The 16114-nt window shown below is 41.1% G+C and overlaps 1 protein-coding gene across 6 annotated transcripts in view; it reads right to left on the reverse strand.

The window, feature by feature from the left end:
• Window positions 1–16114, reverse strand: part of RIPOR2 (RHO family interacting cell polarization regulator 2) — a 103101-nt gene that overhangs the window by 15603 nt on the left and 71384 nt on the right. For all 6 annotated transcript variants that reach the window (XM_061593646.1, XM_061593683.1, XM_061593655.1 and 3 more), the window contains exons 9-12: window positions 15701–15744; window positions 14574–14699; window positions 13310–13458; window positions 1494–1623 (exon numbers count right to left, since the gene is read on the reverse strand). In XM_061593646.1, the coding sequence (XP_061449630.1) occupies window positions 1494–1623; window positions 13310–13458; window positions 14574–14699; window positions 15701–15744 (449 nt within the window). The remainder of the gene's footprint in view (window positions 1–1493; window positions 1624–13309; window positions 13459–14573; window positions 14700–15700; window positions 15745–16114) is intronic.

Here is a 16114-nt window from a genome sequence, read left to right on the forward strand (position 1 = left end):
GAAAGAAACTTACTTTTATTATACTGATTTTTAAAAATGAAATGAAAAAGGAAGATACTAGAAGGGCAGTAAAAACCACAGCAAACAGAGAAGATCAGAATAGGTCCAGAACTAGTAGTGGAAGGTTCCAAAGCAATCTTGAACTGATGTTCTTGAGTGAGAGGTATTGCAAATTCACTTAACTTCATGCACAAAATAGGGCAACAAAAAGTCTTGTATTTTGCTGACCAGATTTTGCTATACTCGAAAATAAATCAGTGGAATAGAGTGGATACCACTGGAACCTCACATGGCAAATGTTGGTATTACCACATATTGACAGATACAGATTAAGATGTTAGAGAATATTTTGCTGTTTTTGCTCAGTATTTATAAGACTAAACTGAGGCATATTTTTACAGTTTGAAACAAAACCCCAAAGAGAAACAGCCTCAAACAGCTTAAATGTGAAATTTAACTTCTATTCTGCAGTCAATTTATTATTTGTATCCTGTCTTTAACTGGGATTGGTTCCCATTTAAACTTTCTTTCTGTCCTGGACACAGAATATTGCCTGAAAGCAAGTTATCAGCCTATACAGCATAGTATGTATAAAGCTTCTTCAAAGGATTAATATATTTTTCTCTTGGCCTCTTGTCTTGAAAGAGGTTACAAAACTTAAGTCAGTCACCAATAACTCTAAACGGAGTTGCTAGCAATTTCATGAACACACGGTCAGCAAACTAGACATATCTCACTGAGAGTATCAGACTGAGGGCATGCATGAAAATAGAGTAATTGCTTGATCAATGCAGAAAGAGAGCTCCCACCATCCAGACTCACATAATGTTCTAGCCCTGCTCTAGGCCTCAGCCTGAGAGATGGCAGATCACTAAAGGAACGACTGCGACGCAGCAACTCAAAGAAAGTGTCCTGAAGAGGATCTAAAATTGGAGCCTGGAGCCTGTCTTGTGGAGGATGCAGCCATTTCTTCAACAGTTAAGGCAAAAGGGGGGCAATTAGTCAACTAGATCACTTTTATATGTGACTGTACAACATAGGGAACTTTAGCTGTGAGACTTTTGGGATTTAGGGCATGCCAAAGTCTTCTCTAGGGAGCACCAAAGATCCCGTACTGAGAAGGCAGAAATAGAAATGATCCATTCCTAAGAATATTATTGGTATAAAGTTGTCTTAAGGTTTAAATGCTCAAATATATGACCACATTTTAACCATGTTTACTGCTACTGCCTTTGCTGACCCCCCTTTAAAACAAATGTATGACTTTCTAAAATTTGAATAAAAGGTTAATCTGTATAAATCTCTGCACAGAGGCTTTTTATGTGCAATGATTTATCAATAAAGCAGTAGATTTTTTTAAATAAACAAAGCATAGAGAAGCATCATCATTAAATGTAATTACAAAGTGTTGTGGAACTAAGCATTGACTGTATCTGCTGTTTAACCACTGAAGATTTCACGGAGCACATATTAGAGGGGCACATTTAACTTACAAAGAATGAGCGGTCCTTGAAGGTTGGTGTTTCTGGAGTGCCTTGGCTATACATGGACATTCTTCTTTGGAGAGCAGATGCTTTGTTTGTGTTGCCTGTGGATGGGGTCAAGTCCTCCACATCAAATGGGCTGTAAAAACAGAAAGCTCTCGTAAGACTGAATTACTGTTACAAGGAACACTTTTCTGTTAATTTTTAGGTCATTAGAGCAGGAACCATCCAGCATCTTCCCAGTGACGCTATGTAAATCACAGATTCACAAGATCACCCACTTGTACTTTGTGTTAATTAATCTGGAATGACTACAATCCATTGGTTCACAGACGGTTATAGTCACAGAGGGTTAAAGTACCTATTAGAGTTGCCATGAAGATACCAGAGACAGGTCACCTCCAAGCCCATAACATCAGATCCACCCAATGTGTGGAGCCTGCTTATCCTATTGTGAATCTTCAGACTCTTTCTGGCAGGCAGCAGGACCACAGTGGAGAGGAATGGCTAACTTCTATGCCTCTTAATTGTCGGCATCAGGTGAGATTCACTTGGGAGGATGTTTTTGGCCGCATCATCATGGTGACTCTAACATGTGCTCTTGTCCCAATTTGTTTGCTTGTTTCATTTTTAACTTGCCCTTCATCAAACATATGATCTCAGGGTGGGGGTAGATCAAATAAGAAAACAAACTAACAATACAATAATTCTCGTAAAATCATTAAAGCAATATAAAACTCAATCAATATAACAATTACTCCTTCTTTCTGCAAAAAACAGTGGCCTAATACATAATGTACATTAAAAGCCTTCACTCCAGTAAATGAGAGTTATTGAAAATAAGACTGAAATCTACCTTTTTATCACACTTTGGCAACTTTCTACAACAGGTGGGGGAAACCTTTAGCCTTTCAGATGTTGCTGACCTACTACTCTCATCAGCCCCAGCAAGTGTGGTCAGTGGCCAGGGATGATGGGAGCTGTAGTTCTGCAACATCTGCTGGGCCAAAGGTTCCCAACACCTGCTCTACAAAAACACAACGATAAAAAAGGATGTTATATCCAGAGTCTGACAATGTGGTGTCCTCCAGATGCTGTTGGACTTCAACCCATCAGCCCCAGCCAGCACAGCCAGTGGTCAGAGATGGTGGAAGTTGTAGTCCAACAACATCTGGAGGGCACTATCTTGGCTACCCCATTATTATTATAGTTATTATTTAAATTTATTAGTCAATTTTCTTCACAAAAGTGAAGCCAAAGCAACTTACAATCAATAGAAAGATTAAAACCAAAATAAAAAAATAATACAAATAAAAAGTACATAAATATAAAAGGCAGTGAGACAGTCCACCCCCTAAAAGAGGCTACAACATCAAAACCCCTCCAAAATTAAGAGCTGAATGCCTGGTGCCCAATGATAGATAATCTGCCTAATACTGGTAAATGTTTATATACCACCCTGTTAAAAAAATCTACAGTGAATATCTTTGGGGAAAATTAGACAATTAGATTGTTTGGAATCCCTACATTCTACCCCAGTATTCATCATTGCAGGAGACTTCAATGTACGAATGGAAGTCGATGCAAACATATACCTACTATAATCAGATATTGGAATCAGATGTCTATCCTGATTGTGGTAGCTCTCGACTTTCCAAATACTATAAATACAATTATGCAGGGCTCTGTTTGGCCCAACTAGTAAGGCAGAGGGACTTGCTAATATTCAATGGTATGGCAGATAGAGATAAGTACGGAGAATACACTCATTACTCCAGATTTGGAGGCAGTGTAATCGATTATATAGCTATCTCATGACTTGTATTTAAGTATGTCATCCACTTTGAGGTAGCTTCTAGTGTAGAAAGTGATCATCTACCCTTAATTGTGACATTAGCAGGTCCAATAAATACTAACCTCTGCCTACAGTCTCAATCCAGTATTAACAGAGACTTAAGTGCAACAGCCAGTAGGTGAATTAAGTGGACATCAGAAGTCGACTTAGCTTTGACTTATCTTTTACATACTGAGGATTTTTTTAGCCATCCATGCCACTACCTTGTCAGCCAAATCAGCTACTTGGGTTAGGGATTTATTTAAAACTTTGATGGGTATATTACAGGATCATTTAATCAATAAAGTTACGAATACTGCTCTAAGAAAAACTTCAGTAACATCTAGCTGGTGATGGAGAATGTAAACAGGCCAAAAGCCAGCTGAGGAGGATTTATCATAAATATAGGAATACTAATTTAGGTTATTTGCTTATTGAGTACGTTTCACATAGGCAAATGTATAAATTATTGATAAAGGAGAAAAAACAGCAAGCTGAAAAACACGCCTAGCAAACCCTAATAAAGGCTTCTAATGCTAGGGATACTTGCCTTTTTTGGTGTACAATATCAGGCTTTTTAGAGAACAGATGTACAGCTCCAGAGTGTGTTATTGGTCCTAATGAATGGAAGCAGTACTATCAATCATTATTCCTTGACTATGGAATCAAAGCGAATCAAACACTGGATGTTCTAGAAAATTTACCAGATTGGCCGTCAGTTTCTGCAACCGGTCATGAACCTTATCTTATAGCTAAAGAACAATAAAGCACCATGCACTGATTTTTTTTACCACCAGAACTTTTAAAATCTAACGACGACTGGTGGGGTCCTCTGTTGGCAGTTATACTTTCATTTATTAACTCAACAGGGCTAATGCCCGAGGCTGGAGTACTGCCGTAATTGTTCCTATATTCAAAAAAGGATCCAAATCTGACCTGGCCAATTATTGCCCACTCAGTTGGTATGCATAATTAGAAAACTCTATGCAAAACATCTTTATAATAAGTTAACTGATTAGAGAACTGAGGAAGCTATTTTGGCTCATGAACAAGCGGGGTTCAGGCAGGGCAGATCTGCTATAGATCATTGCTTTGTTCTTAACCATTTAATCAACAAATATGCAAAAAGAAAACCAGGTGGCATATTATACACAGCATTTATTGACTTGAAGGCAGCATTTGATTCTGTCTCTCATATAAGACTCTGGGAAACATTAGCCATCTCATCTCCAGATAGAAGACTACTCTTTTTGATCAAGTGTTTATACAATAATACTTGGCTGAAGGTGCGATGCACTATAGATGGACATCTTACAGATTCTGTCTTGGTGACAAAAGGGGTTAAACAAGGCTGTATTTTGGCCCCTGTATTGTTTAATTTGTATATTAATGACATAGTTGAGCATTTAACATCTCCAGCCTTTCATGCCCCTAAACTGGCTACAAAAGCTATCTCTGTCTCATTGTATGAAGACGATGCTGTGCTTCTTTCTCAAACAAGAATGGGCTTGAAAAGACTGATGAGGACATTTTCTGATTATTGCCAAAAATAATACTTAGTGGTTAATCATAACAAAACTAAGGTTATGGTATTCTCTAAACATTATAAGCCCCATAGATGGTTTCTGGATAAGCAGCCAATTGAACAAGTCAGAGTTTTTAAATACCTGGGCATAGTTTTTCAGTCAACAGGGGCATGGCTAGCCCAACAGAAATATGTTGCTGAAAAAGCCCTGCAAAGCTGTAAAGTCTTAATGCGTTCAGTCTAAATTTCTTAAACAATTTTTTTCTGTTCCATTCTGTGCTCCTAATGCTTTATTGTGAATGGAAGCTGGTCCTCCTTCTATTACTTTACAGGCCTAGCTGAGGGCATTTAATTATTGGTTGCAACTAAATTTAACTTCTACCAGTCTGATCTCTCAAGTTCTGTGTGACCCACATGAGAGCAGCTGGATGAAGGTTTTGCTCTTACGGTTTATCTCCACAGCAATTACTAATCTTAGGGGCTAGTAAAGCAAGAGTGAATCAAACAGCACATCTACGACATTGAACAGCAAAGCAATTTGGCTGCTATAAGAAAATTCTGCCCATGGTATAACAGCTTTCCGCTTAGTTATCTTAATTCACCAGCACACTATTTACAAAATCAAATAATCCTTAAATATAGAAGAGCTTTTACTATAGCAAGACTGAACATACTACCATCAGCCATATTGGAAAGAATCCCACTGCAAAATTGTGTATGCCCATGTGGAGATGGTAGTGTTGAAACAGTAGCCCATGTAATGCTATTCTGCTCTTTCTACAGAGATTTGAGAAGCGAGCTCGTTACCCCTCTGCTGTCATCTTTCCCAGGGCATTCAACTAATTCCTATATGTTTTGCAATGGATTGTGGCTAATCCAAATAAAGGATTTTAAGTGAACATCAAAACTCCTTCAAAATTAAGAGCTCAATGCCTGGTGCCTAAATATAAGTAATGATGGTGCCAGGTATGTTTCCTTGGGGAGAGCATTCCATAAATGGGGCGCCACCACTGAGAAGACCTGTTCTTGTGTCACCATTCTTTGCATCTCCCTTGGAGGAGGCACATGAAGAAAGGCCTGAGATGCTGAATGCAGGGTCCAGGTTGGTTCATATGGGAAGAAGTGGTCCTTAAGTTAACTGGGATCCATATAAGGCTTTATAGGTCAAAACCAGCACTTTGAACTGAGCCTGAAACTAATTGGCAGCCAGTGCATTTGTGCCAAAATTGCTGTTATGTGTTCCAACTATCTTGCCCCAGTGAGCAATCTAGCTGCTGAATTCTGCACCACCTGCAGTTTCTGAACTGTCTTCAAAGGCAGCCCCACGTACAACACATTGCAATAATCTAGACTAGAGGTTACCAGAGCTTAGTCATCAGAAGTCAGGCTATCCTTGTCCAGATAGGGTCATAACTGGGCCACCATCTGAAGCCAATGGATGGCACTCCTTGCCGCTGAGGCCACTTGAGCCTCAAGCAACAGTAATGGATCCGAAAGTACCCCCAAGCTACACACCTGCTCCTTCAGAGGGAGTGTGACCCCATCAAGAGCAGGCCACATTCTCCCCATCTGGTCTAGGAAACACCCTCTAACAGTGCCTCAGTCTTTTCTAGACTGAGATTCAGTTTACTGGCTCTCATCCAGTCCATTACCGAGGCAAGACATCATCCAGCACATCCACTGCCATACCTGGGGATGTAAATGAGAGACAGAATTGTCTCATCAGCATATTGCTGACAACATACTTCAAAACTCCAGATGACCCCACTCAGCAGTTTCATGTAGACGTTGAGTAGCATGGGGGATAAAATCGAACCCTACAGAACTCCACACTGAAGGCTCCACGGTGCTAAACAATACTCCCCAAGCACCACCCTCTGAAAGCAACCATCCAAGCAGGACCAGAACCACTTCAAAGCAGTGCCATCCACCCCCAACCAAGGCAGCTGTTCCAGAGAAATACCACGGTTGATGGTATGGAAAGTCACTGAGAGATCAAGGAGGATGAATAAGAACACACTCCCCCATCTCTCCCCCAACATAGGTCATCATACCAGGTGACCAAGGCAGTTTCTGTGCCAAAACCAGGTCTAAATTCCAATTGAAATGAAGTTTGAAACCAACTGAAATCAGTTACATCCATGATATCCTGAATCTGGCCTCCAACCATGTGCTCCAGAACCTTGCCCAAGAAGGAAACATTGGTGATTGGCTGATAATTATTTAAATTTTCTGGATCCAGGGAGAGTTTCTTAAGGAGTGGTCTTACCTTTTAGGCAGGTGGAGTCCTACCACTTGAAAGTCATTCAATACTAGATAGTGCTCTGGACACCTCTTGAGATTCATCTGCTCTAAACAGTGGAGTCAAGGTCCCAAGGTATCCTCAAAATGTTTTGCAAATAAGTCACAGTGAACCCCTGTAGGTTCCACCACCTCCTTTAACCTAGACTGTAAAAGGCCCTGCATGTCCTGCCCAAAACCAATGGAGACAAACTTGGATGTGAAGGTAAGTTTTTCTTTAGTAGCTTTAATGAATAAATTCAGTTTGGAGCACTTCATGAATCAGCTTACAGATTACACAGGCTTCAGTCTCATAGCTAGACATCTTCTAGGCACAACTATACTGCACTAAGACAATGTCACAGCAATTAGACATGCCCCCTCACCAACCTTAAGTAAGAATGGGCAGGCACCCTACTTGTGTGGCCTGAGAAGCACAAATGAGCGCTCCTTCTCAGAGGGATAGTGACAGCTCGCTTGAGGTTCTCGGTTCAAGCACCTGTGGGTCTGGGGTGAGGGTGGTCAGGCCAACTCAGAAGAGTCCTCCTCAATAGGAGGGGGAGGGCTACACAGCAGTGATGGTGGAGTGAGCAGAGGAAAGACTGAGAGAAAGGCAGAGAATCCTCTTGGCATGGATAGGCTTCCTCGCTGGTAACTGAATCTGTGGAGGTGGAGCTGTCACTGTCCATAGCACATGAGCTCTCAGGCTCTTGTGCACCTGAAGACATGTCACTGGTGTCTTCTTCCCATTCAAAGTCCACCTCCTTATTTCTGTCACACTATGCCCTTCCTGCAGGGCTCATGACACTGCACTACCTGGAAAACCTCTGCTGGCCGACATAGTGGGGATGCAATGGAAGCAGCAAAGTATGTCTTCATCGCTGCCTTCACTGCCACTAAGTAGTCTCAATAATGAGCATATACTAGTGTTTGGATGCATTTGTCTGGAGTCTTCCTCTACTTGTATTCAAGCTGTGTCCCAGTTTGCTTCATCACCCTAAGCTCTGGTGTACTAAGGAGCCAACTGAGCTCCATCAAGTGGGAAAAGACAGTCAAGAGCAATCATGTCAACAGCCCGGGCCATCTGGGTTTCCCACAGATCAGTCAGGGCTTCAAAAGGAATGGCAGTTATATTAGCCGGAAAATCCCCAAGAGCCATCTGGAAACCAATTGGATCCATCAGCGTCTGGGACGGACCATCCTAACAGGTCCCCGTCTCTACAGAGGGGAAAAAGCATTGAAAGTCTAAATCTCAACAAGAGGTGATCTGATCATGACAAGGAACTAATGTTAATATCTCCCATCCTCAAATCACCCTCTTCCTGCCTGGCTGAGAAAACCAGATCTAGAGTGTGGTCTGTCACATGCATCAGGCTGCTGACGTGTTGGGAGAGCTCCATAGTTGTCATGGCAGCCATGAAATCCTGAGCTGTCCCAGAGCTAGTGGTCTCAGAATGGATGTTGAAGTCCCTCAGAAAAAACAGTCTGGGAGTCCTCAACACCACCTCCGAGACAATCTCTGTCAGCTCAGGCAGGGAGACTGCTGGACAGTGAGGTGGGCAGTAAACCAGCAGAATCCCCAATCTGTCCCTATTGCCCAACACCAGGTGCAGACACTCTAGATCCCCACTCAGGTGGACAGGAAGCCTGGAGAGAGAGATGGAACTCTTATAGACTACAGCAACTCCCCCCCCGACTCTTAAGCCTGCCTTGATGCTGTACAGAGTATTCAGGTAAACCAATCTGGGTGAGGCTAGCCCCAACCTGTTCGCCCACCTAGGTCACAGTAATACATGCCATCTCGGCCTCCTCATCCAAATTCAAATCATGAATGAGGGAGAACTTGTTTGAAACTGACCTGGCATTCAATAATAGCTTCCCAGGCCTGAGGGCTGACTAATAGGATAACAGCAATTCCTCTGGCTAGAGGAGGGGCCCGTACAGGGCAGCCACTAGTTGTCTGTGTCATGTATCCCTTACCTGGCTGGCCACCTCTCACACCATACTTCCCTATCCCGCGGGCCACTGCAATAGGGGCCTCCAATGCTCTCCCCAGTTGCTTCCCTCCCAGGCACATGCCAAACCCCCAAGAGCCTCCCTCCAACTGGAGTCTGTAAATTCCCCGGCTCTTTAACCACAAGGGGTGGGGTGGTCTCTCTTTCACAGGTGATGAAAAGCAGCGCCTCCAACTTTCTGCCGAGTAAGCAAAATAGGGAAGGGAAGAGTGATGCAGCAGAGAACAGAGCTGGGCTTTCTGCAGAATTGGTCAAATTTACCTGCTGTGCTGGTGGTCACAACTGCTGCACTCAGGTGTCTAAAAGAGCCTCCAGCTCTAGATGGATAATCATAGGATTCAATACAGCGATAGCTCTTATTTCTCAAAGCACACATTTCCACATATAACAACTCTGTCTACCATGGGAGTTAACTTCTTACAAATGACAAGGATTAAGTGGTTATAAATGCCTTAAATAAATAAATAAATAAAACCTGATGCTTTAGGAACCAGGAGGGCAAACTCCCTATCTCCTCACACTTGTTTACAGGCTATATCAAATTAACCTGCAATAACAAGACGTACCAAGATGTTAAAGAGCTTACTATATTTTTTTCCAGAGATGGCTATCATTTTTTGATTCAAGGACTACATTCACCCTTGGGCCCACCCTCCGGGAATTGCATGCCAATAATGAGTGTGGCCGAAAGTGGGCATTCCCACCCGCACTCTCTCACACACACTCACCTCGCGCACACACACAGAACATACAGGCAGAGAAATACATAGGGACACAGTCTCCTTCCTCAGCAGACCCAAGCAGATCAGCAGTGGCAAGGGCTTATCGACCTCTCTCCTCTCTCATCAAATGATCACTCTGATGACTGGGAAGGGGGTAATTTGCATCTCTATCAGGGCGCTGGGCTCTACTCACCCCAGTCTGTGTCTACATTAATTTTTTCCTCTTTTTGCCAGTGCAAAAATGGTGACCTTGTGGGGTGACCTTGCAGGGTATTGTTTGGGGGGCTAGATCAAGCCCCCAAAATGGGATGGTGGTGGTGGTATTAGCTATCCATGATCTATGTTGATTTTGAGAATGCCCCTGGTCAATAAAAAATGACTTGCATCTACGCATGGTTAAACAAGACGGGTAGTCCAATCAGGGATAATCTGGGATCCATGTGAGCATTGCTTAAAAATGTTTCTATGTGGCAACCTCTCCTAAGTCCCACATGGATGACACAATGTTTCTAAACAGCTTGCCATGCAATCTGATGTGATCATGTGAAGCATCCCAAGCTATTAGTATGGAGATGCTTCCAATAGCTGGCCTCAACCAGATAGAAAGTTGTTTATAAGATTCCACAGGGGACAACTACCATGAGAAACTGGTTTTATATTGTTTTTGTCCATAAATGTCATGAGGAAGTCATTTCCCACAGTGTTTAGCTCTCATTCTCATCCCAAATCTGGGGAAAACAGGAAAGGAAAAGATGGTCCAGACTGGATTTGAAATCACAGAAGGGAGAAATGTAGGACATTGAAATAATCATAAAATTCCTCTGTCCCTTTGGTTTTCGACCACCATTCAGTGCTTTTTTGTGACAGTACTCTCCAGTATGGAGTACCGTCACATCTTTTTTTTTCTGTCCATGGCAACCATTTTGTAATTGTACCAACAACACTTTTATCAGTATATGAGTAACAGCAACTCTTTTTTTAAAACCAAAAAAGCATTGCCACCATCTATCAGTAGGTAGATGAGAAACATATGTTTCCTAGCCTAAACATGGCAGGTGATGGGAAAGCCCATTTGACACTTCTGAGAATTATGAAGCCAACACGATGTGCATGAAACAAGAACAAAAATATGTAACAGATTCTGGGAGAAAGGGCAAGATGTAAATCTAATAAATAAATAAATAAATAAATAAATAAAATAACAGATCAGAAATGGAAGCATAAATGTTTTAAGTGAAATATTTAAGAAAAAAGTTTAAGTTTCTATATAAGTTTTTTAATTTCCATTTTGCATTAAAATGCCTCACTGCTGAAAGCTGCTTACAGAGCAGTCTTATACATATCTACTCAGAAGTAAGTCACATTAGGTTCGATGAGAGTTACTCCCAGACCAAGTACACATATATATGATTGCAGCCTTAATGTCTTCTCATATGGTGCAACTCCTGCAAAGGTTATTTCTGTATTTGTGATGATGTCATAAATGAAAGGGTTTTTTTCCTTCTTGCTACTACTTTCAAGAGAAATACAGAAGTTGTCACCACGTGCATATTAAGACACTGTATAAAAAGCCCATACCCCATTTCAGATATTGTTTTAAAGTTGAGAGATAGAATCCTTATAAAAATGTCAGTAATTTTTGCATTATCTCACAAATATGAGTGTTTTTCCTGAAGAATAACTGCAGAATAAAATATACAAACAGGCATCATCAGGACTGCCTGTTCAGTTTCATCTGTAAATAAACCCAAAACCTGGGATATTTTTTTCAAAAATCAGCATAAGTTCCTGTATTTAGGAAATCCGGCTAAGTTGGCAGAAGTAACAACAGACTTCACAGAAATGCAAGATTTACAAAGAAGGGTCCATAGGTATGGCTACATCAATCAGAAGGGATCATTTCTGCCTATCAAGCATGAAGGGCACTGGGATTCAAGGAATTTTTCTGATGGTGATGTGGTGGGGAACAAAGTAAATACTCCAAATAAACAACAATATAAAAAGAGCTTGCTGGATCAGGCCAATGGTCCATCTAATCCAGCATCCTGTTCTCACAATCAGATGCCTATAGGAAGCCCAGAAGCAGGTCCTGAACTCAAGAGCACTCTCCCCACCTGTCGTTTCCAGCAAGTAGTTTTTGGAAGCATACCACCTCCAAGTATGGAGACAGAGCACAGCCATCATGACTAGTAGCCACTGACAGCCTTATCCTCCATGTATTTGTCTAAAGCTATCCAAGTTGGCGGTAATCACTTCCTCTTGAGGGAGCAAATTCCATAGTTGACCGATGGGCTGTGTGAAGAAGTACTTTCTTTTGTCTGTCTTGAATCTGCCAACATTCAGCTTCCTTGAATGTCCATGAGTTCTAGTGTTATGAGAGAGGGAGAAAAACTTCTCTCTATGCACTCTCTTCATGCTATTCATAATTTTAAACACTTCTATCATATCCCCTCTTACTTGCCTTTTCTCTAAACTAAAAAGTTTCAAATGCTGCAACCTTTCCTCGTAGAGGAGTCACTCCATCCCCTTGACCATTCTTGCTGCTCTTTTCTAAAAATTTTCCAGCTCTACAATATCTTTTTTGAGATGAGGCAACAACAACTGTACATAGTATTTCAAATGCAGCCTCACCATAGATTTATATAACACCATTATGATATTGGCGGTTGTGTTTTCAATACCTTTCCTAATGATCCCTAGCTTGGAGTGTGCCTTTTTCACAGCTGCCACACACTGGGTTGGCATCTTCATCAACCTATCCACCATGACCCCAAGATCTCATTCCTGGTTTGTCACTGCCAGTTCAGACCCCATGAGCATATATGTGAAATTAAGATTATATTAAATTATATCTCAGGTTCTACAAATGCTTGCTCTTAAATGAAAGCTGGGAATCATGGTTAATCCTTGGGGGCAACTACCCCTTTGCCCCTGCAGACACCAGTGACAATCTATTTTTAAAATGAGGTCCAGTCTTAGGAACTGAGGGGCCTATACGGAGAGGACAGTGATAGCAGGACTACTTCACTCTTTACTTTCAACAGGGGAGGAGGTGTGCTTCAGCCAGTTAAACATCCATTTTGGCCAGCTGTGCCATAAGGGGTGTGTTATGGATGGAATAGGCAAAAGTGGAAGTATGTGGTGATTGCTAAGCAACTATGAGATGCCATCCTCCAAGTATGAGTTACCACCAAATAACTGGGTCCCCAGTGTACAAGAAGAAGAGCCACCCATATAAGATTGTTTTCATAATGCTGTTATCAGAGTTCAGCAGAAATAGATGTTATTAAACCTTGTAGTCATATCTTGAATTACTGTTCTTAGTTTAGAACAGTCTTTTCTTAAATCTCCTTATTTAGCAAAGCAAACGACCATGGGTGGGTAGGTAGGTGGGTATCCATTTGATCTGAAACAATGTTCACACAAACTACAGAGTCAACTTCACTTACTGCCAAGTGATTTCTAGATTCAGCTTTATCGTGCCAAGGTCATTAATGTCCACAGCAACAACTTGAGGCTGAGCACCAAACAACTCTTTTGTTTCACAGGTAACGCTTCCCACCAAAATGTGTGTAGCAAGGCCTTTAACTTCTGTGACCTTCAAAAAGAACAAGTGTTAATAATAAGGAACAGGATAATTATATATTATTAACAGCACATTAGGTCAGTAGCAGTGCTCAGAGTCAGCTATTCTGCATTTTCCTACAGTAGCTTTGCTACATGATTTCACACACACACACACACATAAATATATTGACTGGAAGAAAAAATCAGCACTTGAATGCTATGCCCTTGCACAATTATGTGAAAATCTGCCTTTCAGAGGGACATTTTTATTTCCCACAAATTTCTATTCAGTGACAGAATGGTAGGCTGCTCACTTTGAGTCAGCAGGCAAAGCGGGTTTTTTTGCCTGACCATTTAGGCATGGGGTACTTTTTTAGCTCCCAGCTTCATCCTGCTTGGGCCTGTTTTCCCACATCAGATACAGGGAAGATTTTACCACCATCACCTCTTTCTCCTTCTCCTCCATGAACTGGAAATCCATGTGCAATAACCAGTGATGTGATTTCAGACATCAACTGTGGCATTGCTACACTAAGCAATTACTTGTGACCCACCAAGCTGTTATAGATCTGAAATTTTAAATCTAAGTATTTGAACTCATTTTTTTTATCACGCTGCAAATGTTACATTTGGGATATAAAATGGTTCTGGCATGTCACAAATAAAACTTAGTGTTTCCTAAATAATTGCTTTGTACTGAATCACTATCCAATTGTATGGGATAATTGCTTAGTGTTGGATATACATATGGTGAGAAAGGCATTGGAGCACTGACAACTGGGTTCTTTACCCAGCTGGCTTTTACTCAATACATAATATCATTGCAGGATAACTGGAAGCTTTCATAAATAGGTATCCAGGATATGGTCTGAAGGCACAGGAGGCTACCACTTTGCTGAAGCTAAAGAGGTCTGGATTTGGTCAGTGCCTGGATGGGAGAACCACATGTACATTGCCTTGAGTTCCATGATGAAAGAAAGGTGGGATATAAAGTAAGCAACTAATACTAAGTTCAGTTAATTGTGGAAAATCTGAATGCCATTGCCTATCACCTGTAGATATATAAATACAATAAATAATAGATCAACACAACAGTCATGCTTAGGTGACATGTGGCTAGTTAACTGAAAACCACCATATTGATACCTTAATGGAGATCAACCCAACAATAAGAGGGAGGAAGATCATTTCTTCTCCATCCCAGCTTTGCCTGCCATTGACTTCTATTTTGCCTTTCAGTTTCCATCTTTGACGGCCGTAACGCATGAAAATCTGTGAAAAAGAAAAGTTGTCTTTTGTTCTCACAGTCCACAGATTTGTCCTGCCTGTTTTCCTCCCATTTATTCTGTGTCTCTGTATAAGCCATAATGAGGAGGATAAGGAGTCCATCAAACCTAATGGAAGGCAATTGCTACAATGCATACATAGCGACAGGCTGCTGCTATGTGTTTTCATATTTGAGGTCTTTTTTATTTTATTTATTTATTTTATTTATTATTAAATTTATATTCTACCCTTCCTCCCAGAAGGAGTCCAGGGCAGCCAATAAGCGATAAAACACTAAAAACATCTATAAAACATCTTAAAAACAGAACACCTTAAAAAATCATCTCAATTTTTTTTTAAAAAAATCCAAATATCTCTTCTTTAATAACAATGCAAACCATATCTTTTGTAACCTTCCAGAGAACAAGCTGAATAAATATGTACCATGTAGTTCCAGAACATTAGTAAGAAAAGAAAGATAGGAAATATTTTATGTTTTTGCTTAGGGATGCTATGGAAATTTGCAAAGCTTGAATAAGCATCACCACACCCTACAGACTCACATAGTGGCCAGGCCAGATACAGTGATTATGTTATAGATTCTACTAGTTGATGAACCTACATCTCTGTCTTTGAGAAAAAAGAAAAGAGAGAGGGAAAGAGGCTGGCTTGAATGTTTCTAATTGATCTACTCAAGTCAGCCTGTCCTGGCTGGATACGGGAGCCACACAAGGAAGAAAACGTATGCCAAGAACAAAATATTGAGAGACATGCTGACACCCTTCCAAAACAAAGCTAAAGAAAGATCCGTTGTTATCTTGCTAGCCATCAATCAGCTCTCTGGGACCAATTTCATCGTATTTACGTGGGAAAGGCTCAGAGTGCATTCATCCATAAAAAGAGAATAGTGGGACCTTTCTTGCTGTACAGGATATGTGAACAGGAAGAAACACCATGTGGAAACCTTTGACCATGATGGAAAATGCAATTTTTACAAAGTTACTCACCTCATACTGGTCGCCAGGGCAAAGTCGAGCAAAACCAGCCAGACCTAGGAGCCAACAACATTTGAGACCTGTTTCAGAAGAAATACTTCTACCTTCTCTTTCTTACATTAATGTCTATATGCTTGGAATTTGATCATCAGCACTCCACAGGGTTGCCAAAGCTCTTATGCCATTGATAGAACAACTTATTCCACTCCATCTTCCTCCCACCACCAATGAAGAGGCTGCAGTCTGCTCCATCTAACTCCTTCAACTACTGCTTCTCTGCAAATGGTAGTGATTGAGGCCTGATTTATTGTTTCTGTTACTAGGGTTTATTTTGGGATGCATGGGAAGATTGTTGGGATAGTTGATAGGTTCATTTACTTGGGAGTTCTGAATGCCTAATTTAGTCTGGCAGGATTTGCCTGCTGA

The sequence above is a fragment of the Rhineura floridana genome, chromosome 1 (assembly GCF_030035675.1).
Source record: "Rhineura floridana isolate rRhiFlo1 chromosome 1, rRhiFlo1.hap2, whole genome shotgun sequence".
NCBI classification, from domain to species: domain Eukaryota; kingdom Metazoa; phylum Chordata; class Lepidosauria; order Squamata; family Rhineuridae; genus Rhineura; species Rhineura floridana.